General features: G+C 35.7%; 1 protein-coding gene across 1 annotated transcript in view; it reads left to right on the forward strand.

Moving 5' to 3' along the window:
- Window positions 1–27,995, forward strand: part of MACROD2 (MACRO domain containing 2) — a 2,082,072-nt gene that overhangs the window by 1,294,271 nt on the left and 759,806 nt on the right. Inside the window, 1 exon segment of the mRNA XM_012640501.1 lies at window positions 25,564–25,685. Coding sequence (XP_012495955.1) covers window positions 25,564–25,685 — 122 coding nt within the window.

Raw genomic sequence — 27,995 nt, forward strand, 5'->3', positions numbered from 1 at the left:
ATGTTTCTTAGCCACCATGTGTAACTGTCACACATTCAACCCTAAGTCATGAATACCTCTCAAGACCACAATTTGATACATGAAGGAAATAGAAATGGATACTTATTTCTTTTAAAAAACAATACTTTCTTATTTGAGAATCTATTGCACTCAAGCCATTTTAGAGAAAGAATTTGACAAGTTAATTATCTTTTCCCTTACCTAAGACCTTCTACTGCTAAAGCTGCCCTCCACTTTGAAATGATGTCCATATCTGATGTCTGCAATGGCACAATCCACAATCCTTTGTGAGATTCAAATGTGGTCTCCTTTTGTTTTGAGATAGAGGGTAAGAGATGCAGAGAAGCATTTCCCTGGGATCTGAACAGTGTTAATGATGAGATCAGATGTTTAGAATTATACATCACACTCTACCAGTACCCAATGCTGGATCTCAGTGACAAAAGTAAATTGTCATGTATATTTGTGATGTGTGGAGGCCTCTAAAGTTCTGGACCCAGGGAAGTGGCCCCTTTTGCCTATATCTAGAGTAGTACTGTTTGGTGGTCATAATGAAACCGATACCTGAAATGAGCACTTGAAGATCATTCAAGGTGCCTGATGTTTGGGAGAGACATGTGAAGGACTGAATTAATTATTTAGTCTTTTAGATGCTCTAAAATTTAACCGTATAAAAAGTAGATTATCCAAAAGTCATATCATTTTAGCTACATGGAGAAACTCTTGTGCTAAATCAAGACATAGTCGTATGCTCTCTAATTCTTTGATGACAATATGATGTCTACATACAGAATGTTTCAACATCACTTGCACAGCTACTGTTGAAGACATCCACTCTGTTATCCAGTATCTTTTCTATGAGAGTTCAACATGGTAGACTTCCTTAAACTCACTCACTATCAGGTTAAGAAAAAAGCAGATTATCTTCAGAAAACCTTGTGTATTTCATGCTTTAGCTGCCTGGAAGCTCAGTACTAGATTTAGTATTTATCTGCAATACTTGACACAGGCCAAGTAATGTTTCTTGTCTTTAGATGCATTGTTTGAATTATACTTTTAAGTTAATCTATTTTTAATGTGATTTAAAATAATCAGTTAACTCAGGAAAAGCAGCATAAAAAAGAAAGGAAAGAAACAATTACTTGAATGACCTGTCTTACAGAGTTCCTACAATTCAAATGGGAAAATATGTGCATGGTGGAATTTTATAAATTACTTTACAGAACTTCCTATAATTGAAAGGTATTATGATAGTTTATTTACCTCATGACCCAAGATGGCTGCTGGTGTTCTAGCCATCATCAGGTTAGTGTTTGTCAGCGCAGACAGGAAGAAAAAGTAAACTCAGAAGAGCCAAATGGGGTCATTTTGATTTTGTACCTTTCCCAGAGGCTTTATGAAACACTTGATCACATGACCACATCTACTGGCATGAACTGCTGGAAAATATAATATTTTATTCCTGGCAGCTGCTAACTTAGCTAAATATTAAATTTTTGCTGCTTTGAAAGAAGAAGAGAAAAGAGGTAGAGGTAGAGAACTTCAATCCCTGCCACAAAATCTTTATTGGTGTTGGAGTGGGAACTTTTTAACTTCTTGCTATAGTAGCAACACATTGATTTTTTAAATTGTCATAAAATTTTAAAATATCTGTTGCCACACTAGATAGATCTTTATTCAAATGCCTTCCACATTTAAAACACTCAAATCTTAGATCTCAAATTAGCATAATTTTCAACCACAAAGTACACAAGATTTTTATAAAGGATGCAGATAACAACCTCCAGAATTGTTCATGCACAATTTGGCTTTGTTTGGGGATTGAATCAATGATTTACTTTCATAAATATTGATTTTCTTTCCTGCTTGTTTTATGAACTGAGTGGGAAAGGCCACTGTATTCGGTCTTTGTTTTGCTTCCATTTGTTCACAGAGTGCAGCAGAGATTGTGGATATTTCCTTAACTATTTGTATTTTAGACTAACTTCAGATGATAAATTGGGCATGAAAAATATGTTATTAAATTGAATGTATTGCAAAGTGGTATTTGACATTTTCTATTTATAAACATGGTACCTTTTACTCAATTATCAAGGAAATTTTGATTAAAATGAATTTAACTTATGTGTTAACTGCCAAATCCTATTACTTATATCTGAGATACACTAAACTAAGATAATTTAATACTGTTGCCCAAGGTCAAATGCATTAAAAGAGAATGTGTGTTATGAATAAACATTATTAAAAACAGCCATTATATAGCAGCTTTTCATAATTAATAAGAAAAACTTGCAAATTGAGTAAGCGTAATCTTCACTCAGTGAACTTTTAAAAATTCTATATTGAATTAATAATCTCACTTTTTCTAAAGATATATATTTTTGTACACAGATAGTAATTAATAGATATTCATTGATTTTGATATCAGTCATGTATGAGTGAATATGTTTGTGTGTATGTCTAAGTATGAATAGTATGAAATATTGTGGTTTGGGAAAGTCAAAATTGGAAATGGATTTAATGTCTGTTTATTAATATACCATGATAGCAACAATCCACTCATTGCTTCCATCCCCAATAGAAGGTTTTACTTCATTAATCATCATTTCAAGGGGGGAGGAGAGCCATTAAAAATTTTTATTATCCAAGTTGCTCACCATGATCCTCCACGCAGCTATCACTCCTGACTGTTTTTAACTTCTCAACTAGTTTTCACAATTTGTTGTCCCGTAAAGTAATAAATGGCCCAAATTTTCTACACACTAATTAAAATTCCATTTCTCATGAATTCCTTAATCGAGTGCAAGTCATTATGTGCTTTGTTGATTCTTAAGTGCAAAGATAATTGCAATGGGCAGCATGAAAAGGGTTTGATTATTGCCTGTCGACTCTTGTGAATTCTAATAGGTCTAATTGCATAGCATCAATTCATCATCTCAGCATCACTTCTTTTTATTATTAGCTTTCCAAATTGTAATGTGCTCATAAAGAAGTGTTGTAGTATATCAGAGATGACATGGTACCTGGCCTATTGTAATTTTCAACCCTTACCTTGTGCAACTCTTGAAATTAAAAGTTTATTATAGAGTGCCCTTTTTCCAAAACTAATTTCAAAATGCTCTCGTATGATGAAATGAATACTGTCCAATAATCTACATATTAATTTGCCTTTGTAATAATTCCATTAAATGACTGCCAAGACCTTTTTTGCCTAGATTGTTACTATAAATTTAGAACATAATGTGTTAGTTGGAAAACATTTGTTAGACTTTTTAATGGGAATTCCCGGTGGCATTTCTCAGAGAATTTCTATACTACATTACCTGCTCTAAAGGCTAGGGAAAGAAAGTGCTTCCACTGAATAATGATGTGGAGTATTCCAGGCACCCCAGTTATGTGACTAAAGGATCACTAGCAATTGAGATGCTGAACACCCTATCATTTGCACTTAGGGAATAGAAGAGCCCTAGTACAGAGAAGGAAAATAAACCTTTAATCATCCTATAAACTAATGTTTCATATGTGTGAGAGAGTGTATCTAATAATAATGGCTGCAAACCGGGGGACTTATACCCTGTGTCAAGCACTGTACTTTAATCATTATTTCTAATAATCTCAAGGGTCCTTATGAATAAAGTTTCAATATGACAATTTTACAAACAAGGCTCAAAATATCGCCCAAGTTCACCAGATGGCAAAGCTGGAATTTAAACACCTCTACAGAAGACTCCCATTGCTTGTCTGCTATTTTCAACATCCAATAAGGCATGATTCAGTCAAATGAATGCCATCAGAATTGGTAACAGTAAACTTTGGAAGAAGGATTATCATATTATTAAGGTGTGTTTCCAAGTCAAACCAAAAGTTAAGTCAAGCTTCAGGTACAACTATTTTCTTAAGAATAATATGGCCAGAAGTGATTATAATCCACATTAGAAAATGAGTCAACCTCATATGATAGCTTTCTTGCAATTAAGCAAATTGTAGAACAATGCCTCAGTTATCTACTGCTGTGTACCAAACTATCCCAAAACTTGGAGTCAATCAACAAGTATTTTATTAGGCTTACAAATTCTGTTTGACAGAAATTCACCTGGCTTCTCTCTGCTCCACCATGTCTGGGTCCTTGTTGGGAAAGACTTGAATGATTGGGGGTGGGAATAACCTGTGGATTTCTTTACCCCAAGTCCGACGTCTGCAATGGGATGGTTCACTGGATGGGCTCAGCTTGCATTGCCCATCACAATGCTTGTGTGTGTGCCTTTGGCTTCTCACACCATGGTATTGAGTTCCTAGAAGGAGCATCCAGACAGAAAATATTCAAAGATACCGTGGTGAAACATGTAAGCCTTATCACCTTTTGTTGGAAGTCTCACAGCTTCACTTCAACATATTTATTGGTTATAAGTAAGTCATAGCAGCCATCGGAGGTTCATTGGGAGGGGATTTATACTCCAGCTTTTGATAAAGAAGTGGCAAGGTCACATAGCTGAAGAGCAAGTGAGATGAGAGATATAGTTGTGGCCATCTCTGGATACTACAATTTGCCACAGGGAATGAGTCAACTTTGTGTTATTGCTAGCTGGGCAGTAAAGCAATTTGGAAGGCAACAGTCCCCCAGCAACTATAAATTATTGTCTTAAGCATCCCTCTGAATATTGCTTTAATGAGAAGATAACTTCTTTGCTTTGTGTGCATGTGTGATGAAAAGCAAGAATAAAACTTAATCCATCTTTCTACAGAGCAAATATTTGGTTCTTTAAAAAAAAAAAACTCTTCAAAATATGTGTTTTAAATATAAAAATTTTATTAAGTACATAGTACATGGGTTCATTTCCAACTATAAAAAATTGGAAGAACAAATATCAATCCTAACTTTCCCATACTATATGAAATTTCAAATATAACCTACACTGGAATAGAGAAATAAATTGCCACTCACAAATGCCCATAACTTATGCTCTACTTTGAAAATCATGTATTGGAACAGTGACTTACATGGGGCTATTGCTTCTTATAGTATCATACTCTTATTTTTAAAAAATTAAGGACTGGCATGGTGGCTCACGTCTGTAATCCTAGCACTCTGGGAGGGCAAGGTGGGAGAATCATTTGAGTTCAGGAGTTCGAGACCAGACTGAGCAAAAGCGAGACCCTGTCTCTACAAAAAATGGAAGAAGTTAGCCAGGTGTGGTGGCGTGCGCCTGTAGTCCCAGCTACTCAAGAGGCTGAGGCAGAAGGATCGCTTGAGCCCAGGAGTTTGAGGTTGCTGTGAGGTAGGCTGACTCCACAACACTCTAGCCCAGGCAACAGAGCGAGACTCTGTCTTAGATAGATAGATAGATAAAATTTCCAGAATGAAATGCAAAGATCTTAAGTATACAATTTGGTGAGTTTTGACAATGCTAGATAACATTCAGTGTGGAGAATATTTCCATCACTCCATGAAGTATTTCATACTGAGTAATTTCTATTTTTCTATCTTCCCTCATACCCAATTCAGTGAATCCATACCTCTTAAAAGCAAATACTATTCTGACTTCTATCATTATGTGTTGGTTTTATCTTTTCTTAATATAAATGAACCATATAGTATGTGCTCCTTTGTGTCAGCTTTCTTTTGTTCAACATAAAGTCTGTGACATTCATCCATGTTGTGACATGTATCAATTTTTCATTATTCTTAATTGGTCAGTAGTATTTTGTTGTATGAAGCACATTTAGTTTATCTATTCTCCCATAATTTTGCTTTTTATGTTATTATTTCTTATTTCCTGATGCTCCAAAATTCCTTCCTTTATCATTCACTGTTTCGAGAAATTCTTTTAGCCATTCTTGTAGGGTAGGTCCGGTCTGCTGGTGATGAATTGTCTTAGTTTTTCTTTGTCTGAGAATGTCTTTATTTCCCTTTTCACTGCTAATGGATAATTTTGCTGGACATAGGATTCTGGGTTTGACAGTTCTTTACTTGCATTGCTTGAAAAACGTTGTACCACTTCCTTCTGGCCCCCATGATTTCTCATGAGGAATACATTGTCATTTGAATACTTTTTCCCCAATATGGATATGATTTTATACCTGTCTTGTTGCATTCAAGATTTTTTTCTTTGCCTTTAGTTTTCAGATGTTTGATTATATTGTGTCTTAGCATGAATTTCTTTTGGTCCATCCAGTTTTGAGTTCACTGAAGCTATTTGAATCTATAGGTTATACCTTTTGTCAAATTCGGTAAATTTTCAGCCGGTATTTCTTTGAATACTTTTGAAGTCTCATTTTCTTTCTATTTTCTATCTGAGATTCCAATTATATGACTTCAGATCTTTTGTAATAGTCCCACAGGTCCCTGAGGTTATGTTCATTTTTTTTTTAATTTTCTGTTTTTTTTCCTGTTGCTCATATTAAGTAATTTCCATTGTTCTACCTTGAAGTTCACTGACTCTTTGCTCTGTCCTCTCCATTATGCTATTGAGCCCAGCCACTGAGATTTTTATTTCAGTTAATTGTATTTTTAAATTCTCTTGGTTCTTCTTTATATCTTCTATTCTTTGCTGAGTCTTTCTGTTTATTCATTTATTTCAAGTATGTGTGTCACTGTTTGTTGAAACACCTTTTTTTATGACGGTTGCTTTAAAATCTTAGATAGTTTTAACATATGTCTCATCTCTGTGTTGGCTCTGTTGGTTGTCTCTTCTAATTCAAGTTGAGATTTTCCTGGTTGTTGGTACAATGAGTGATTTTCTGTTGCACCCTATATGTTATGAGACTCCGGATCTTATTTAAATCCTCTGTCTAAGCAGTCCTCCTCTGACACCGTATCACAGCCACAGGGAAAAGGGCCTCACTACTGCCAGGTGGGGACGAAAGTCCCAGGCTGTCACTCAGCCTCCTTTGAAACTCCGGGGAAGGAGCACAGCCTTGTTTCTGCTGCGTGGAGGTGGGATTTCAGGTTCCCTGCTCAGCTTCAGCTAATGCCACACTGACTGGGAGGGGGAAGATCACTTTATTACTGCTCCCCAGTTAGCCTCCGCTGACGCAACAGTAGGGAACTGGCTGGTAGTGGAAGTTCCAGCTCCCCACGTGGTCTGCTCTGATACTATGTGGGGAGAGGGGGCTCATCACCATCAGCCATGAATGAAGGTCTTGGCTCCTGCTCAGTCTCCTCTGATACCATCCAGGGCAAGGTGGGCTTTATCACAGTGGGGCAAGGATAGAAATCCAGGCTCCCCACTTGCCCTTTGGTGACAGGGGAAGGATGAGGCCCTGAGGCCCTGGTTTTGCCTGTGATGTTTGGTTGGAATAGGACAGTTATTGTTTTTCTGTCTTGCTAGGGTGCCCCTTTCCTGATTTTTTGGCTAGAGAGAACAGTTTATTCTTCAGGCTTTATTTATTTTATTTTATTTTATTTTTTTGGTCTGCTCTTGTTGGCATTTCTGTGTTACTGGCTTCTCTGGGACCCAGGCGAAAATATGTGAGGCCAAAAGAAAAACCAGGGAATTCATCACTTTGTTGGTCCTAAGACCTGCCTTCTTTTCTCCACCTTTCAACGTCTTCTTATATTTGTTTTATGTATACTGTCCAGGGTTTTCAGCTATACATAGCAGGAGGAATACAGAGAAGTCCATCTGTTCAATCTTAGCCCAGAACTAGATAGTCTTTGCTTTTTTTTTTGTGGATATTTTTAATACCAGGTCTTGATGAGTGCTAAAGTTAGGGAAAGATGAAAATAACCTTAGACTTAGAACAGTGCTTGCCACATGGTAAGTACTCAGTGAGGATTAAGCTTATTCATTTTATACAATCCTGGTATCTCTGAAAGTCTAATCTTCTTTTATAGGACAGCTTGTGCCCAGGTTTGGAGGTGGGATGGGTAGGGAGATGTATCCAAACCCCTCACCTCACTAGCCGGTACAGGAACCTTCGCAACATTTCATGACGCATATCACAGAGGTAGCTGCTCCTGCCGGTGTGTTCAGGGGGCTGCCCGTACATGCATATGTGTAAACGTACATAAAACTTCCAACTTTTACATATTGATGAAGACAAACAAACCTTGGGCCAAAACATACACACTCTGAAAATCTTCCTGGAAGGACATGGGAAGGGGTCTTCTTCAGTTCTTAAGAGGATGGTGCTAACTTTTGCCCGTAAGTGTTTAACCTCATGTTTTCTCATGCCAAGAGGGTCCTCCATAGAGTTTATTTGTAAAACAAAACATTGTGCTTTTTATGGCCACTCTTTGTAATTCTATTCCTGATGAAAGCCCTGTGATCAGCCAGCATAACCACATCTAAGTGCTTCAGATCTCCTGATGGACTCGTGTGTCTTCCCAGCATCACTGTAGTTCATGTCCCTCTCATTATTTATGACCTTCACATACATCTTGAATTCCTGGTCAATTTACTAGTTTGCACTAAAATATCCAGGCAGGCTTTGTGAAAAATGGAAGTGGCTCTCAGTGCTTAGATTTGTAGGCAGTTCTGTACAGCATGTAATTCACCCTTACTGTGTATTTTTGTTTTTGTTTTTGTTTTTCCAGCTACCGGTAGGAGAGGCAGTCACAGAGGGTCTGTCCAATGGGACTCCAGTGGAATGCTCTACCTGAGTCTTTCCAGTTGTACTACAAACATCCCTGGACAGATTTCATGGGGACGATAAGCTCCATTTTCCTGGTCTTATTTTGGCGTATTGCCTTTCATGTTCTGCATATTCTGGACAGAGTCAATATTAATTAATCATCTTATCTATTTGGGTAGCCATTTGCTAAATATATATTAGCTACCTTATGCCTAATTTCCTGGCATACCCACTACTATTTTTTTTTCTTTTCTGCCTTTTTGTTTTTTTTTTTTTTTTAGCTTATTTTTGTTTTGTGTTTTTTTAAGTGTACAATTCAGCAGTTTTGGTATATTCACAGAGTTGTACAACTAGCACCACTACTGATTCTAAAATGTCTTCCTCACCATAAAAAAAAAAAAAAAAAATCCCGTACCCATAAGTAGTCATTTTTCATCCCCCTGCCCTGCCTCCTTGGCAGCCATGAATCTATATTCTGTCTCTATGGATTTGCCTATTCTGGACATGTTATATAAATGGAATCATACATTATATGACAAATAATCATACATTATTTGTGTCTGTTTTCTTTCACTTAACATAAGGTTTTAAAGGTTCATTCATATTATAGCAAGTATCGGTACTTCATTCCTTTTATGGCTGAATAATATTTCATTGTATAGATATACATTTGGCTATTCATTCATCAGGTGGTGGCCACTGGGATGTTTTTACTTTGGGACTATTATAAATAACAGAACTATGAATATTTGTGTACAAGTTTTATCTGGACATATGTTGTCAATTCTCTTGGGTAGATACCTAGCATTGGAATTTCTGAGTCATATAGTAACTTTACGTTTAACATTTTGAGGAACTGTTTTCCAAAGTGGCATTTCCATTCCCATAAACAGTGTACAAAGGTTCTAATTTCTCCACACATTCACTAACACTTCTTATTGTCTGCCTTTTTGATTATGGCCATCCTAGTGGGTGTGACGTGGCATGTCATTGTGGTTTTGATTTGCATTTCCCTAAGGACTGAGGATGTTGAGCATTATTTCATATACTCACTGACCATTTGTATACCTTCTTTCCAGCCATCTCTTAATCCCTTCTTTCACCTCTCCTTAAAACTATTCAAAGTCAAATTACATGCTTAACTTTTTTTTTTTTTCTTCATTTTGGCCTATTCACTCTGGCTTATCTTGGAATCATGCTTTCTTTAAACTTCCTTTCTCTCAGGATTATTGTACACATGCATCCTAATCTTCTTATAATTTAACTTATTTCAATCAGTGTCTCAATGTCAGTAGTGTTCTTTTGACATTTAATCCACAATGAGCACTTCTTACTGAAATGTTTCTCTAAAATGTGCTTACCTTTGTGGCTCTTTGCTATAATTTATAAGAACTAAAGTAGAAATTGGACCAGTTTTGCTTTTGGACAAGTTTTGCTTCTACATGGAAGCATTTAAAACTGTAGATTGTCATTAGTGTGTGTGACAACAAGGCTTGGCAGGCCAGGAGAGGCCTCATAGGTCAACAGAACAAGGTCATTAACAAAATATATCAACCAAAGGTTACAGCTGTGGGTGCCCTTGGCATAAGAGTCCAGTGGGCAAAAACAAGATCAGAATCTTGGGCGCCAAGTCAAAACTGAAATATCAGGCCATGGGTTGATTTTGGTAAGTGGCTGCAGGCTGCCACTATTGGTTTAGACTAGTAGTTTTCAACTTGTAGTTCCTAGACCAGCAACATCAGCATCATCTGGAAACTTGTTAAAAAGACAAATTATTGATCTCTACCCTCACCCCATCTTAGAAACTCTGGGAGTGTGACCCAGAAACTTGTGTTTTAACACGCCCTCTAGTTGATTTTGATTACCCTTGAGTTCGAAAACCACTGACCAAGACTTCCAAGGAGGTGCAAAAGGAGAAGGTGGTTGGAGACATAGCAGGAGTTCAGGATTAAATGAGGGCACACAACAAGGGTATGGCTATCGCTGAAAGCAAGTTAAATATAGCTCATGCTACATGGCTACCATGGGAATTAGCCAGAGTCTGACAGTATCTATTAATACTCAATAACTCATTGTTGGAATAGGAGGGTGGAGCCTAAGAATTAAGGAGACCTGATTTTTCTAGTACAGGGAGGCTCAGGGAAGTAAGTTCATCAGAGAGCAACCCAAATCCTTACTTCAGGTCTTCAAGTTGTTGTCCTTAGAATATCAGGCACTCTGGTTGTCAAAGGGAATTTTTGCTTCTTCTTTGGACTTACGTCACTCAATGTAGGGAATCAACCTCATTCCACATGTATTAATTAGCTCCATTACAAGGGGGCAGCATTTTTTTTCCTGTATTATTTATGGAAGCCCCTTAGCAAGATCTAGAGGGAGGTCTTATCACCAAAGATTTGCCTTCAGAGGCCTTTTCTTTTCCCATCAAGAGCTCTGACAGAGACCAAGTTCACACTGGGTACAGGGAAACAGGGTAACCTAAGTCTATAAAGATGAAGGAAAGCCAATGCCCTGACACGGGAGGAACTGGGGTATGCTACTAAGTACAATGTGGATGCATATGGTTCTAACTCTTATTCCTTAAGTGAAAGCGTTCATACAAGTGGTAGGAGCAGGTCATAAGAAGGAAGGAGGAAGATAGTTGGAAAAGTAAGTGGTTGTGAGAGGGGCTGTACCTATGGTGGTCCCGTAAACTTTCACTAGAATGATGTCAGAAAGCCAGATTTATTAGAAGCTACAAATACCACCAACCATATCCTGGGAGAGAAGATGTTCTTTCTATCACAAGAGAATTCCAAGGGTGGTTTTCTTTCCTAACAATAGAAAATGTGTTTTATTTATCCTCTGGCTTCTACACTTTCTGAAGCTCCTCCTCCCTGTCCAACGAAATACACAGTAAATATCTTTGTGACAAATGTCCCAGGTCAGGGCCAAATGTGGCTTCATTCTTCTCTGGTCATGTCCAAGATAGTGGTGACATGCGTCCTTCAGAAGAATATCACCATATGCTTCCAGCAGCTTCTAGGTTTTGGCATTTCATGGACTTCTCAGAACCTAAGAACTAACAACTTACTAAGGACTCCAGGAATATTGCATGGATTCCTATGCCATGGCTAGATTTTTAGGGCCACAGGAAACATCTGGAAAGGGACCAAAGTTGTCTTCATGAAATTCTATAAATTGATTGCATTTGTGCCTTCTTTATGACTGTTTTTCTCTATTTAATAAGAACATTAAAAGGCAAGAAATAAAATATATTTGATTTAACCTCATGGAAACTTTTATATTGTTCTATCAATAAAATTGCCTGTGACAATTCCATTAGAAAGGTTAATTTTGTTGTTCTTTAGGATCTTTATTATACAGCAGTGTCAAACAACTCTTACAATTCATTTCCTGTATTAGAACTATTGACATTATCCTAACTGTTAATCCTTTAGAAAAAAATAAGCAGCGAAACTGTTAAAATTCTATCAGAGTATGTTACTGATACTGTCTGCTGTGTATTCAAAATGCTGCTCAGCAAGGATGCTTTGGGAAATAACTCAGCTGCTCGATGTGTTTCTGCTTTAAAATATCTCTGGGCAGCTAAGTTTGTAACAGGGCATATAAATCTAATGTTTAGGGTAAAAATAAGTATCTCTTTCAGTTGAAGCAGTTTAAACAGGATTTGTAATTAATGCATAATAATTAGGTATCTAAAATGACTCTTCAAAACTGAACTATACTTTTCTGGAAAATGTGTAAATCTATGTTTATTTAAAGTGTGCAATATTTATAAAAGATAGGGTATAAAATAAGTCTGTCTTGGAACAATACTGTCATCAGTTCTAAAAGAAGCACTATGAAATAGCTAGAAAGATGTGGATAAATATGTTCTGAATCATGAAAATATTGAGTATATTCCTTTTGTCCCCTTTTTCCCCCTATATGTTTTGTGTGTTTGTGTTTGTCTTTCCAACTAGGTAGCATATGCTTTTTTTTCATGTTGGAAAAATAAAACCATACCTTTTAACATTAAAAAAAAAACTGTGAAGATCTCAGCAATTTCTATAATTCAGTTGTTAGCTACATGAGGAATATATTCCTTGTTAAAACATCTATTTGTGTAACTCAGTGAGCAATTATATTATATATTTTTCTTACTTTAGATACCCTGCCAAGGGATTGATTATTTGCATTACAAATAAAAACCTGATGAAAATACATAAAATTTATATGGGGCTATATATAAAAGTATCAGAAAAAAATGTGATGGCTTACATTTAAATGAATTAAAATTCACTAAGAGCTAGTCATTACCAAGTCTTGGCCTAGGCCACAAAATGATTTATATCTAGTAAAAAATAAGTTAGTAAAGAAAAGAATTATCTTGATGTATGCAGAAGTTAGAAAAAGATGTTCCAATGAGAGAGAGAAAGAACAACCAGAGAATATAAATTCTTGGAAATTGAAGCAAGAACAAAAGTTTCAAATGAAAGGACGCATAACGGAAAAGAAACAGCTGAAGACTGACTTACTGATCCAGAAGGATAAGTCAAGGAAGTCCTCTAAAATGTACAGCAGAGCAAATATTTGAGAGAAAATAAAGAGAGTCAAGACTTACTCTCAGACGTACAAACCCACTGATTCAGAGTTCTAGAAAGAATGAAAGAGAAAATAAAATGAGGAAAGAGAAAATGAAAGACTAGTAATTATTTTATACCTAGAAGTGAAAAAATTTCTTGTCCTGAAAGAATCTAGACACATTGAAGATTCAGAATTCTAAGGATACATAGGAAGCTCCTAAGTCTTCTGGAAAGGAGGTATAAAAATCAAACCTTGTATCATGTTAGAAGTGAATCAATCAACATCTTTAAAATTCTGAGAGAAAAAATTATGTCTTTGAAAATTCAGAATTTATTATCTCACCATAACAAAGGGATTAATAATATAACTAAAGCCCCAAATTTATTCCATTTTTATGTACTGAAACGCTCTCTATGTTATACTTTGTCCTCAGACTCTGACCCTCATGATTTTAAGACAACTGCAGTAGCCGTATGCCACACACTTGCATTCTAAGGAATCAAAGCTGGAAAAGATGAGGATCGTTTTTCCTCATTTGTCTTGTTTGGAGAAGCAGACTTTTTCTCAGAAGGCACTATCTCATTGCTCCTCACATTTCCCACCCACTCACTTTTCACCCGCCTTCCTTGTTTCATTCTTCTCCTTAGCACTTATCGCCACTTGACATGTTATATATTTTACTTATTTTTTGAGAAAAATTAATTTTGAACCTGAAATCATATATGTCAGAAAAATAGCGTTCAGAAATGAGAACTAAGAACATGTGAAAATGCAGTGACTTAAACAATTCCCAGGCACAGATCATCTCTGAAAGAATTGCTCAAGGATTTATAGCAACAACCACAAAATGAGTTTAGGAAAGAGAAAACCAGGGATCTAAGTAGTGGGAGCAAAGAAACCAGTAAATTCTAACATAATTGGTTAATATGTATAGTCGTGAATTTTGAGAGTATAATGAAGAAATAGTAATTAAATATAGAAGAATGTATTGTTATCCTGTTTTTGCACGTTATGAATGCAATTAAGTACAAGTACTAACAACAATCACTTGAGTCAGAGTTTATCACCTCCCATATCCCAGGTACTACGTTTGATGCTTACACATATACTAATAATTTATTCCCCATAACAAACTTGACAAATATATGGTATTCTGGTTTTACAGTTGAGGAAAAGTGACTTGCCCAGGTTCACCAGGTTAGTGAATGGGATATGCCACTGGGACACAAGGACTTGTTTTCTTGCTCTCTTCTGCTACCATGCTGTCTAATTATAATTACGCATTTTACTGACTATCTTTTTCTGATGTCTCTAGATACTGCTCTATAACATAATTATTTTCCAGCTCATACAAAATCTTCCCATTCTTTACCTCCACTAATTTCTTTCATCTTAATATTTCTACAGTTATATTATCCTATCATCTCAACCGTGACCCCATTTCTAAATAAAAATGAGAAATTTTTATTCATTGGCTTATACAATAGCATATGACTACAGAGCCAGTCACCAGATGTTAATTATTTGCAGGTACTTCTTTCTTTTAATACCTGATATTCATTACTTAATTTCCAAAGCTTCCATACAAACATTTCATTCTTGGCATGTGAATTATTGTGAAAAGGTCTCTTGGTTTTCTTTGAGTGATTTTACATTAATGGTTTCCACTAAATAATCTTGCAGAGGCACATGTTGACCTCTGTGAATCTTAGTCTCATAATGAATCATGTTTGAAAGGCTCAGTGATGTATTTTCTTTCCCTCAGTGATTCTGTGTCAGGCCCAAAATAGGCAAAGCAAGGAAAAGTCAAAAAAAGAAAATCTGCCTTGATACTGAAAAAGTGGGATTATTTTTGATTGTGCTTTTTCTCTCTCTCTCTCTTACTAACCCTTCCCCAATCTTGTCCCCTTTCTGCATGTTATTTCTACATTGAGGTTAGGCTCTCAGGAGTACTGACAAGCACCACAATAATTCAGACCCCTAACCACCATTCCAGTTCTCTATTTCTATTCCCCCTTGGTCAAATCCCTTGGACTCAATTTTGACTCTTCCCTTTCTTTTCTTACCTCAATCCTCAAACTGTCATCAAATTTATTAGTTCACCTTTAAGGCTCTTGAATTGTCTACCTCTTTTTTCATTCCTGCCACTCTGGTTTAATGTCGGTTGGTTTCCTAACCTTTAGTAGCTTCCAACTCATTCTGCAAAGAAAGGACCATGAGGAAGCTAAACCCTTGTCATTATTTCTCTTGAGAATTCCTGATCCTAAAGAATCCCTCTTTACCCTGACGTCTTGTGCAATTCTTGCTTCAAAAGTTGCTCCCACCCTTCTCTTCTCCACTAGAACCAACTGATCTGACAGCAGTCGTCTTGGACTTTATCCTTGAGTCCTTGCAAACTGTTTTAAGAAGTTGCTTCTCCATTCTCAAGAGGTCGGTGGGTAGAAATGTCCTGATCACCACCTTACAGAAGAGGAAAGAGAAACTGCTCTAGATTCTGGAGACTGAGCAAAAAACAATTGCAGTTGGTTAAAATTACTTTTTGGAGTCCCTTAACCCACATAAAAGTGAAATTAGTGAAACACCATTCTTTAACAAGCCCAATTCATCTGGTTTTCCCTACAGAGAGGTCACTGCTTTTTGTCCAGAACCAGACAAAGTAGTTAATGATGTCCATTTTGCATTTGAAAAGTATTTGTATTTAACTGTTAGATCCGCACAGCAAGAAGCTATATATAATGCAGCAGTTCTCAAAGTTCGAAAACAATTCTAGTGCACAATGAGCCCATCTCCTGAAAGGTAGATAAGGATTTTGACTGATCTCCTGAGGTCTGTCAATATAAACCAACCTGCTCCTGCTCCAGCTGGAGCAAATCCTCATTGTGGAACTGTTTAATGAAATTGCCCTTATTATTTAAATATTTGATCATTCTCACTCCACCCAGTCCTTGTTCATATTGTTGAATCTGTATAAGTGGAACTCATAAATAATGCAACTTCATGGTATAGAAATTTCTACATATTCTTCCCTTAGAAGCTATGTTAATCTAATTCTTAAAGTATTCTTTCCTCCTCATTTGTCTTTTCTAAATACAAGTGTTCCTTAAGAAAATGAGGAGTTGAGCCTGGTGTGAAGGTGTAAGAAAGAGAATGTAAGAAAATGAGAGTATACGTATAAATGTATGAAATAGGTATAGCCCAGGACTGTCCTATGAATGGACCAGTTTTATAGAGAAATCAACTCTGGTTTATTCTGATCGAGAGGTAGGTTCGTTATATCCAAATGTCACTTTTTTAAGATATGTGAATAGTGATCCCATTAATTCTTTGAGATGTGTAGAAAGTCTGTCATGTTCATTTTGTGATTGAGAGCCAAAACCAATCTTTAAAAGAAAGCAGATTTATTCTAAAATGAGCAATATGCAGATGAGGGAAATGACACGTTTAGAAAATGCACTTATTTAATTATCTCTTGCAAAAAAAAAAAAGGCAAAGGAGTCACCACACAATTTTTTCTGTTGGGAAGTCTTTGGAAAGAATTTCGTAGCTTTTGTTAGAGTGTGATAGTGAGTTTTATTTTTAATCATCCATAGTGTAGTTATTAGGAAATCTTTGATTAGGTTTTGGTGAGCCTATCTATGAAGAAACAGCTTCTCAGTTCTATAAAAATGTGTGTTGAATGATCTGAACCAGTATAACCAGATTCCATTGCTTGCCCAGTCTAGATTATCCCTTCTACCTCATTGTTTTCTCTAATCCGGTATAATATCTCTGATTACATTGATTATATTGGGCCAACTTTTATTTAATCATCCACAAATTCACTAATTATCCATTAAGCAACTGTTCCCATAGAGTTCTTGGCTTTGTGGGAAACATAGACATAGATTTGTCATGTTCCCTGCAGTGAAAGTATCGAGTCACTACAGGAAGACAGGAATCACAGAATCATAACACGTCAGAATTAGAAAGAACCTTGGAGCATATATAGTCATATTTGATTGCCTCAAATGATAGGAAATTCCCTGCCTCCTTAGGCAGAATAGCATATTATTGGAGTAATGTTAGTGTTAAAAATCATATGAATGGTCAAATATAAGTGATATTGGAGACCAAAAGAGGAGAAATGAGTTTAAAATTAGTTCATGTAGTGGGGTTCGCGGGTCCCATCTTCAAGGGAGCTAAATTCTCTTTGGGTCTCAAGGAATGGGAAGGATTTTCAGAGACAAAAGTGGGGATGGGTGGTGGCGGAGCTCTGCAGACATGAAGAAGGTCCTGAAGTCAGAAAAGCACAGACCTGTTTGGTAGAGAGTGAATAGAACAATTGCCCTACATACCTGGCACATAGTGGATTCTCAATAAATATTTATTGACTAAAGGGCAGAATTAATGACTGAGTGAATGATTGCAGAAGAATCTTTCTTGTCCAGGCTTGTAGTGGCAACGGAGTAGCAAAGGAATGCCGATGACAAGCACATGCAACCTCAGCATCAGCCTGTGTGCCCTGGCATTGACCCCTCTGCACACTTTAGTCCTAGACTGGATTCTGCATTTGTAGAACTAGCCTTGCAGTGGGGACTAACATTCATTCATTTTTCCCCACTACATAGGACTTTAAAGCTGATTTTCCCCTTGAGTCTTAATAAAATACTGGTTTGCATCTCTCTGAAAAGGCTGCAAGTTGCTATCATCTCTTGAACAGAACAAAGACCTCATTGTCATCTTCCTTGAAAAAGTCATATTGTCTATTTGGACCTTCACCTCCTTTCACCCCTGCCATTGAGGCATTAGAAATGCCATGCATTTGACTCACTTCCTTCTAGGATGTGTTCTCTTTGGGTTCATTCTAAAATGAGGAAATGTTGGAATTTTGCAGATAATTCAGCTTCCCACAGTCGCTCTGAGACCCCTCTCTGTTGGAAATAACATTGTTGTATTGCAGATGCTCCCGGTATCCTGTGGAATCTCAAAGACTCTATAAATGGCTGACCACAGACTATCCCTTTTACATGAATTTCAGTCTGTATTATTAAAAATGGACCCTTATGTGTAGGGTCCAATTTGAAACAAGACATAGTCTTATCAACAAGGTCAATCTTAAATAGATCTTTGGCAGGAAAGGGAGAGTTGATAAAAATTAAAGATGAGTTTTGTCCTGCCCCTCATTTTTTTACTTTTTCTTTTTTAAATATAGAAATTGATTAAATGATATTTTATAAGTTGGGCTTAAAACCTCACAGCTTTAACGTTAATGAAGCATGAAACATACTGTCAGCACACGATGCCCCCAAACCTGGCAACATTATGGTATTCTCACATAAAAAATGGGACCAACTCTCCTATTGAGCTGGGTGTATGCATTCAAGCTTTGACAGTGCATTCCGCATGCCTTTACCAACTGTAAAATGCAAATGTTGTTTAGCTGCTGTGTATGTAGTCTTAGATGTAGCTATCTTATTTAGAAAACCATAGCACCAAGGAGGTAAGAGGACAGGTTAAACCAAAAGACCTTTGTAACTATGAACAGTGGGAGAAAAAACCAAAGGGCCAACTCACAAACTCAAAGGAAACTGGATTAAAAAATAACATTGTGAGTGCTAGTATATCCCAAGCTCATGCAAAGAGTTGGATGACTGTAGTCTTGCTAGACATAGACAGAAATCCATCATGCAGCTGAGGAAAAGTTATGAAGGAATAATCCAAATTTAGAAACATGCTGCAGGGCATGTTGAATTACATCCTAAATGATGTCTGCTGCAGATTGAAAAGGAACATCTTACGGACAATTGATTGTTTCTTGAAATATAATAAAAGCAAACTTTGAAAATGTGTATATGAAAACACTGACCTGTATGGAAAGAAAAGGCAGCATTTACTTTGTAATGCTATCAGGTGGTAATTCAATTTCCTGTTAACTGAACTTCAAGTATTCTTTTTCAGTCATGGACTGGTGGTGCTTATCATTCAAATTGGCCAATAAGATTTACAAATAGTACCTTTAGTGCTTGGTTTTGTGGTTGTATCTCTAGAAAAGAAAATCAATTTAAAACCATGCGTTGGTTTTCTCCTTAAAATTCATGCAATTTGATATGATTGACAGGGCACGGCATCATTATGCAGTCTGTTAGATGGACCGATTATGCTTATGAATACAAGAGTGGAGTGAATGAAAGCAACATGTAATTGATTCTACACTTGGTCTGACTGTTCATTAACGGTGTGAATGAAGCACAGTTGCTTCTCAAATGGAAAACGATGATAGCACCCTATATGTGCTCTCTTATTTGTTTTCAAATTCATTATGCTAGTATTTGTTCACAGAATGTTTTTGCTGCATTTGTTTTGCCAAGGATAAGTCTGATTGCATCTTTGTAAATAATTCTACTGCTTTCAATATTTATTTGGCATTCCAATCACACATTTTTCAATTTATACTTTCAGAAATGAAAGTATTCAGACTAATTTCCCAGGACAAACAGGGGTAGGGGAGTGCAAGGTGGTGTGGTGGTTATATCTTCAAAACAAAAGAGCTGATTTATGGACTGATTGATTTCAGAAATAGATGAGCAAAAACAGGCTTCATTTGTCTTGCCACACTTTAGTCTGATGAAGCACAAAAGGGCTTGCCATCTCATTTTCCATATCCCTTCAAGGGATTGCATTTGAAATGTTGATTAAATGTACAAACTGCATTACTATTTTCTTGGCTTTCCTAAGGTGGTGTAAGAAAGAGCTTCAACATTATTTTTTGTGGTTGAATAGAGGGGCAAGAGCAATGTACGTAACCTAAACATTGTACCCCTATAATATGCTGAAATAAAAAAGAAAAAAAATAAAGTTTATTAATAACAAAAATAAAATAAAAGAGCTTCAACATATGGAGGTTGCTTTTCCTTCCTGGAATGTGGAAGCTGGACACTTTAAGGAAACAATATCCCTTTTGCTGCTCACAGGGAGTTATGGTGTTGATTCTGGAATCAGGGATGCCTACCCTTTCCTTTGTCCACAAATTCCTGCCAAGTTACAAGACAAAAGAACTAACAAAACTAGCCTTGGGCCAGTCAATTGTATTAGGGGGTGCAATTACATCTAAATTAGATTGCATGTACAGTTCATAAATACATTAATCTCATATTTGAATCTTTGTATACCTTTGATTTTTATTAAATCAGTGGTTGACTTATTAAGATAATAGGTCTAAGAACTCCATCCTAGTAATAAATTTAATCATATCAGCCTGTCATTGTGATACTGTATCTCCCCACATTGATCTATGACTTTGGGCACATTATTTTGCCTCTCCGGGTTCCTTGAATAGGGAAGGATAGATTAAAATTTTTATATTGTCTTTTTCATTTCTAAAAATTCTTGACAATTATTCAAAATTCTTTGGTTATTGAGTTACCTAACAAGTATATTCCTATACTACATTACCACTTTAACATACATAGACTCAGTTTACATGTTAAAATTATGGTAAAACTTTAAAGACAGATTTCAACCACATAGGAGGAAAATGTCCTCTTGCCCATCATTTAAACTCTACATTTATCTGAAAGTACTTTTTTTGTATGAAAAAATTATTGAGTAGCAAAATAAAGACATACCTGGTGGGGTCATTCTGTTAAATTCCTTGGAATTATATCTATTTTTCTTTCTTTTTTTTTTCTTTAGAGACAGTGTCTCACTGTGTCACTCAGGCTGGAGTGCAATGGCACGATCATAGCTCACTGAAGCCTCGAACTCCTATATCTATTTTTGCTTTAAGAATATGTTTATGTTTGTAGTGATATAAACTCATCTTTGAAAAGCATGTTAGTGATCTTGATATGTTGTAGGGATATGGTAAATGGGATCCAAGAATATGGTTTAATAAATCATATACTCTTTGTTTTAATGCTTTATTTAGTTTTTGAATAGATAATGTATTTACATAATTTGAACATCAAAAAATGTAACAAACAAGCAGTGGAAAGTCTCCTTCCCATATTTGTCCTCATCTCCATAGTTTCCATCACTCCTCTAGTGGGTAAGCACTGTTATTAATTGTCTGTTTATCCTCCCAGAGATGTTTTATGCACGTATTAGCTAAAACAAACATGTATTCTTTCCTACGTCTATGGAGAGGTTTTTTTTTTTTTCTTTTAACACTGATGGTAGCATGCTAAAACATACTTTTCTAATTTTTTTTTTGTTTTACTTTGTGATATATATTCAATATTTTTCCAAATACATACATAAAGATCTTCTTTATTTTACCAAAGCGTAATATTTCATTGAATGTGCAAACCACCATTTAACTAGTTCCTTATTGATGGACATTTAGGTCGTTCCCCATCTTTGCCTGTTATATACAATGTTGAAGTGAATGACCTGTATGAATACCATTTTGCATATGAGCAAGCCCATTATCTACAGGATACATTCCTAGAAATAGAACTACTGCATCCAAAGGAGTCTACATTTGTAATTTTGTTAAATATGGTTAAATCACTTTGTCTCGGGATTGTGCCAATTTGCACTTTATTGTATAAACATGTTTAAGAAAATTGAGCCATGATTGATGCTCATTTACCTGGACAAGAATAAACTAGACTGCTTAGAATCTATAACTCGATTTCTGATGGGCATATGGAGAAAGCAATGCGTTTGAGAGCTGCAAATGCTATTCCTATTCAACTCCTTCTTTTACCTTCAAAGACTGAAGCCCAAAGAGGAGAGTGACTTGCACAAGATTACACAGCTGATTAAACACAGATCTGGGACGTATGACTTACAGTCAGATCTTAGGACTTACACTCTAGTGTTCTTTCCACAACAGAGAAGAGGTGACAACTGTCTGTCATTCCTGCTCATGTGCTGAAGATCCCTTGGATGCTGCTGCTTATGCTGCTGTTGTGGATGGTGATATCTACCATTTTTTGAGCCTTCCCACGGACCAGACCTTGAACTTAATACTTCTATTTACATTATCTTATTCATGCCAAGGGATTCAAAATCCATATGCAAAATAAAGCATTGTCTGTGGATTTTTCATGCATGTATCTTATACGTATATCCACTGTGAAGATGCTATTATGCTTAATAAAATGGAAATTAATACAAAGCATCATTAAAATTATAATAGCCTTTTGTCTCTAACATGTTCTCAATCAATGGATTTTGAAACTACTATTGTGAAAGATTATATTTTTGATATTAAAAACAAATCCTTATGAGAGAGTTTGTGAGCCACTTAACCATGTTTAAAGTCTCTTTTAACTGCCCAGATATCATTCTGTTCTCCATACATCTCCATTATAAGGTTCAATATTAATGATGCCACACAACACAAAAGAGACCACAGAGATCATCTAAGCAGCCAATTTGTTTTACAGATAAGGAAACCAAGGCAGAGACAAATTAAATGATAGCTTTACTGGGGGCACTCAATGACTCAGGGCTGGAGCTGGAATTAGAAGGCAGGCCTCCTGACTGAATTTTATAGCAGAAAAAGAGGAACTTGGTGTGGGAGTAGTTACTCATAAGTACTATGCATGATTAAAATAATGAAGGAGATTTCCTTTTGAGACTCATATTGATTCACCTCCAGCTTTGTGGATCTGAGAGGTCATCATGTTGGTCGATAATAACACTTGATCTTGGATGCTGTAAATTTAATATAGAGCATAAAATACAGAGATCAATATTTTGATGTTGAGGAAGCTCATTTATTGGCTGTTTATCCTCAGACCTTTAAATGAAATGGAGAACTGAAGAAATGCAAGAAATAATTTTTCACAGATTTCATTTAAGTTATGTAGATAATAATGGCTAAAGGAAGGCAAAGGAAAAGTTTATTATGTCACTATTTACTGCACTAACATCTTCCTCTCCCTCTCTCTCTCCCCCTTCTTCCTCCCATAAATGTCTCTAAGTCTTCCCTTTACTTTGCTCCAGTAGACACATCCTCTATGACCCCAAATAAGAAGCACTTGTTCTTGATCTCTATCCACAAAATAGGAGAACCATGGCCATGTCCTGTTGTTCTTTTATGTATTAAGTGTTTGATGTACAGAAGCGATGGGGAAGAGAGAGAAAGCATAGACTTTGCCTTCAACAATGGGAATGAGGGTGCCAAAATTGCCCTGGAACAACATTGCCCAAAGGTTAATTTGTGGAAACTCAGTCCCAAGAGGTACTCGGCAAAACACAGGTTTCAATAGTCAAATGCATCTAGGAAACAGAGCATTTTGTATTCTCATCCTGGAGACTGACAAGTCATTATGGCATGCTAAATGCCCGGTGAAGTCCTGCACTAAAGTAACTAATTGGTTTGATGTAATTTCACCTGTTATTCCCAAATTGAATTTTTCAAACCTGTATCTTACCACTTTGACAAATGCCACCTTACAGAATCCTGTGTTGTTCATGTTCAGCTTCTCTCCCATTTATATTCATTAGAAAATTTAGAATATCATAGTTGGGTACAAATAACAAGTAGCAACGAGAAGGGATAAAAAAGTTAAGCTAAGCATAATCTCCCTCCTTCATGTGTTCTAGCATTCATATAGAAACAGAAAATAAAGTATTCATGTAAAACTTTGCCCTACAGGGTATAGGACTTGTATTTCTTGAATATATACAACTCTTTTTTGTTAAGTACACTTAATCTCCCTTTATCCCTCATTTCTGTATTGTAGTGGTTGTCACTTTGAAGCCAGGTTTACCCGTGAAATAACATCTGGATGATCTCACTAGCGAAGTTTTCTGCCTATGTTGATCACATGATGTTATCTTTAATATTGCCTGACGAGAGTTTAAATATCGTTTCAGAATTAATCATTGAAACCAATGCTTTGGGGCTTTTCTCAAACATCAAATAGTATCAACATTTAGCAGGCAAGCAACAAAGATTTTTTCCTTTCATGATTTATTTGCTAAAATAAATCACTAAAATTGCATATGAAATTTGTTATTCAAATTTCATATGCAATTTTAAACTGCCATATTTTCATATTCTTATTTTTGTAATGTACTCTCATTCTTTTGTCATTGTTGAAGTTGAGTGGTACTGATTAGTCAATGTAAATAATTTCATTTCGTTATAACATTCCAATAACTTTAGACTGAATTTGTCTTTTTGATTAAAATTGATTAGTTCTTATGACTTACATCAATGAAATGGACTAATCCAATTCACAGATAAGACTGGGAAGCAGGAGTTACAAGGCATTTTCAAGTAAATTGAATTAAAATACGGGTTCTTTCTTTTGACCTTTCTTGACTTTAATATGAGAACAGCCCTATTTCATTATATTCCTAAATTTAAAAATGTATGTCTGTGTAGAGATTAAAAGAATAGCACAGGTGTTTTTTTGATAAAATGATTTTATTCCTTTGGGTAATCAAAAAGACACCTGCACTCAAATGTTTATTGCAGCACGATTCACAATCGCATAGATACGGAATCAACCCAAGTGCCCATCAATTCATGAGTGGATTGATAAAATGTGGTATATATATACCGTGGAGTACCACTCAGCCATAAAAAATAAATTAGTGAATTAATTTTGCGACAATCTGGAGACCATTCTCCTAAGTGAAATATCTAAAGAATGGAAAACAAACACCACGTGTACTTACTATTAAATTGGAACTGATCAATCAGCAATCATGTGCAGAGATGGAAGCAAAACTCAAGGGAAATCGTGCAGGTGGGAGGGAGGAGGAGGGGATGGGTGAAATCATACCTAACGGGTGCAACGTATACCATCTGGGTGATGGGCACACTTATAACTTTGACTCAAGCAGTACAAGAACAATCCATGTAACCAAAACATTTGTACCCCTGTAATATTCTGAAATTTAAAAAAATATATAAAAAGTAAAATGTCCTTTTAAAATGTCAAAAATAAAAAATAAAAGAATAGCGCAATGGCTGGTTTAATATGCAAAAAACCCACCAAAAGCAAATTTTGTGTTTTTAAACATGAATAGGCATTGCAAGGTATAGACTGTATTTTGAAAGTTTTACTATGGTAAAAATAGTTTTAATTAACTATTAACTTGTTAAAATAGGTATGAACAATTATCCCTAGCATATCTCATGTATGTGAGGATTGGTAGGTTGCACTTTAAATTGGTAAGAATGTTTTGAAATTATTCTTTTTAGAGTTATTACTGATTGTTATAAATTCTATTGGCATTTTTTTGAGAAACTTGCTCTTCTTTATTACGTACAACACCTGAAACTTGTCTTATTTACAAGTAAAGTTATGTCTAACATTGGCTCTTCCTTCCCATGTCAATATTGCATTGTTAATATTTCTGAGCTTGCCCATCTCCAGGCTCCAACACAAATACTTAAAATAAACAAAACATCAATTACGTGAAAAGTGAAAAATGCCTTGCTTATCCTATTTTTCCTTCCTTTTGTATTTACAGATGTCATTCACACTGTAGGTCCAATAGCGAGAGGCCATATTAATAGTTCCCACAAGGAAGACCTTGGAAATTGCTATAAATCATCTCTGAAGCTGGTGAAAGAAAATAACATCCGATCAGTTGTAAGTAGTTTTATGTTCCTATTTCTTATTCTTTTTTAGCTTTTATGTTTTGGAAATCAGTGTTGGCTAAAAGGAGGTGGAAAACCATTTCCAAAATTCTAAAAACTAAGAATCTTATTGAGTTATATAGCCTATTTGCTTATCACAACTCTACTCTTTGGTGTGCCCTAAATATTTGCTAAGTTGTTCATGATGTTTCAGGATTTAAAACTATAAAACCCTAGAACTGGAGCTATCTTATTAACTTTCTTCTGTTCATTTTGCCATTTACTTTTCTTTTAAAGAAAGTAAGGTTGATGGTAGTGGCCAAGAGCTTTAAAGAAGTTAAATAGCAAGTGCTGAGTTTGTTACAACAGGGCACATTTATTATATATGGGTAATATGTTTGTACATGTTTAGAGCTCAGCTTAATCTCTATCTAAATGTGTCAGTGTGCATGCACATATATAAAATGCATGGCTTCAAAAATAACTTATTTGCAGAAGTTTATTCTGTGTGTGTGTATTTTGGCCCGAAAGTTGTTCTTTTAGATTTATTTTACCCTTCCTAAACTGTGACTCTGTAGTTAGGTATGCCACATACCTTCTAAGTTTTATCAGTTTAGATAAAGACCGTTTAGAAAATGTGGATCTAATCTACTTCCTTACCAGCAGGGTGAGATGAAAGGAATTTTCTTCTAGTTGGATTTGGAGGTATTTATTCACTTGCTTTTCTTTTGCAACATGTTCTACCTTTATTACATCTCAATTACACCAGGAAAATAAAACTATGAGAAAAATAGACTGTAAATACCCAATAGGAAGTTAATTTGGCCGGAATCCCTTGGTTTTTGTTTTCACATAGATTATAACCTTGCTGAAATTGCGGGGCAGGAAGATAGTTAAACACTTGACTTCTTAGCAGACTGAACAGATTGTCATTGCTTGGAGTTCACGAAAGTGGTGGTTTTATTATATGAATGAAGGAAGACTGAGAATCAGACATGTTTAGGTAACCCTAGATGGTCACTAAACTTTTCATGCATTATTATAATTATGAAGTGACTTTTTCAATGCAACATTGGTGAGTTTGCTTGAAATAAGAAAACTTTTTGTAAGCCAATTATACAGCCCTTTTATCTTTACATAATTGTTAGCAGAGCTGAATATTTCCTTTCACTCTTTGATTTTAAAAATTTTCTATTTACAAATGGATCAATACATAAAGATCCTATTCTCTTTTAGAGGAGAAAGCTGAAATTCAAAGATAATGGAGCAAAGTAAGCTAGAAAACAAGTTGGTTAATTTTGTTCTCTGTAGGAAAATAAGAAAAATCAAAACAGGTGTGCACATTACGGGAATAATTAAAATTTTGTCAATATGACTTATCGATTTAAAGAAGTAAGAGGCCGAAGTGCTTCGAAAATGGATATGTATAGAAGTTTCCAACTTGGAAAATATGGATTTTGAGACCCACAGAGAATTTGCTAATGAATTCACTGGCATCTCTAATGATTTGTTTTTAAAAGCCAAGGAAAAGTAAGAAGTTCATTAGAAACAGTATAAAAACAGCACCCATCCTTTTAATAGAGAAAAGAATGCAACTATAATTATCTTAATCATATCTATTGTGTTGTTACTACCATTAGATAATTAGGATGAATTACAGACTAAGTTAACTTTTATCAAATGGCCTACAGATGGGCTGAGGCAATACACTAGTCATTCTGGGATTGGAATTAGATCTACCTTAACATAACTGATGATGATTTTGAAGGATTAATTACATGTTGTTTGAATAAAATTAGCAGAGACGCTGAACTGAATTCATTCCGATATTAGAAAATAAAAATGGAGATGGAGAATATGCAAAATGTGAAAGTGAAATATCCAACTATTAATTAATCACCATGCTCTTGCATGGTTGACTAGAGTTGCTACCAAATGTCTCTTATTCATAAAAAAATAAAAAAACACATTTTATTTCTTTTCTCCCTTCTCTTCCCTTCCCTGCCCTTCTCATGCCTTCCCTTCCCTTTCCTGTCCTTCCTTCTTTACTTTCTTTTTTAAAGGAGGCAATAGGGCTTTCTACTTCATATAGCATGTCATGTTCTTGACCACCATTAAATAAATAATAATACTAATGTCATCAAGTCCTGATTATTTGGGGGGAAATGGAAAATTGTTAGAAACTCGATTAGGACTTGATACACGATTTATAGGATAGGCTTGTACTTTGTTGACTTATCACAACGGGTAGAGATGGTTAATATAAGATGGAAAATAAGATGGAATTATTAAGATGAAAAATAAACTTAACTTGAGCTCATTT

The sequence above is a fragment of the Propithecus coquereli genome, unplaced genomic scaffold (assembly GCF_000956105.1).
Source record: "Propithecus coquereli isolate 6110/MARCELLA unplaced genomic scaffold, Pcoq_1.0 Scaffold153, whole genome shotgun sequence".
In the NCBI taxonomy this organism is placed as follows: domain Eukaryota; kingdom Metazoa; phylum Chordata; class Mammalia; order Primates; family Indriidae; genus Propithecus; species Propithecus coquereli.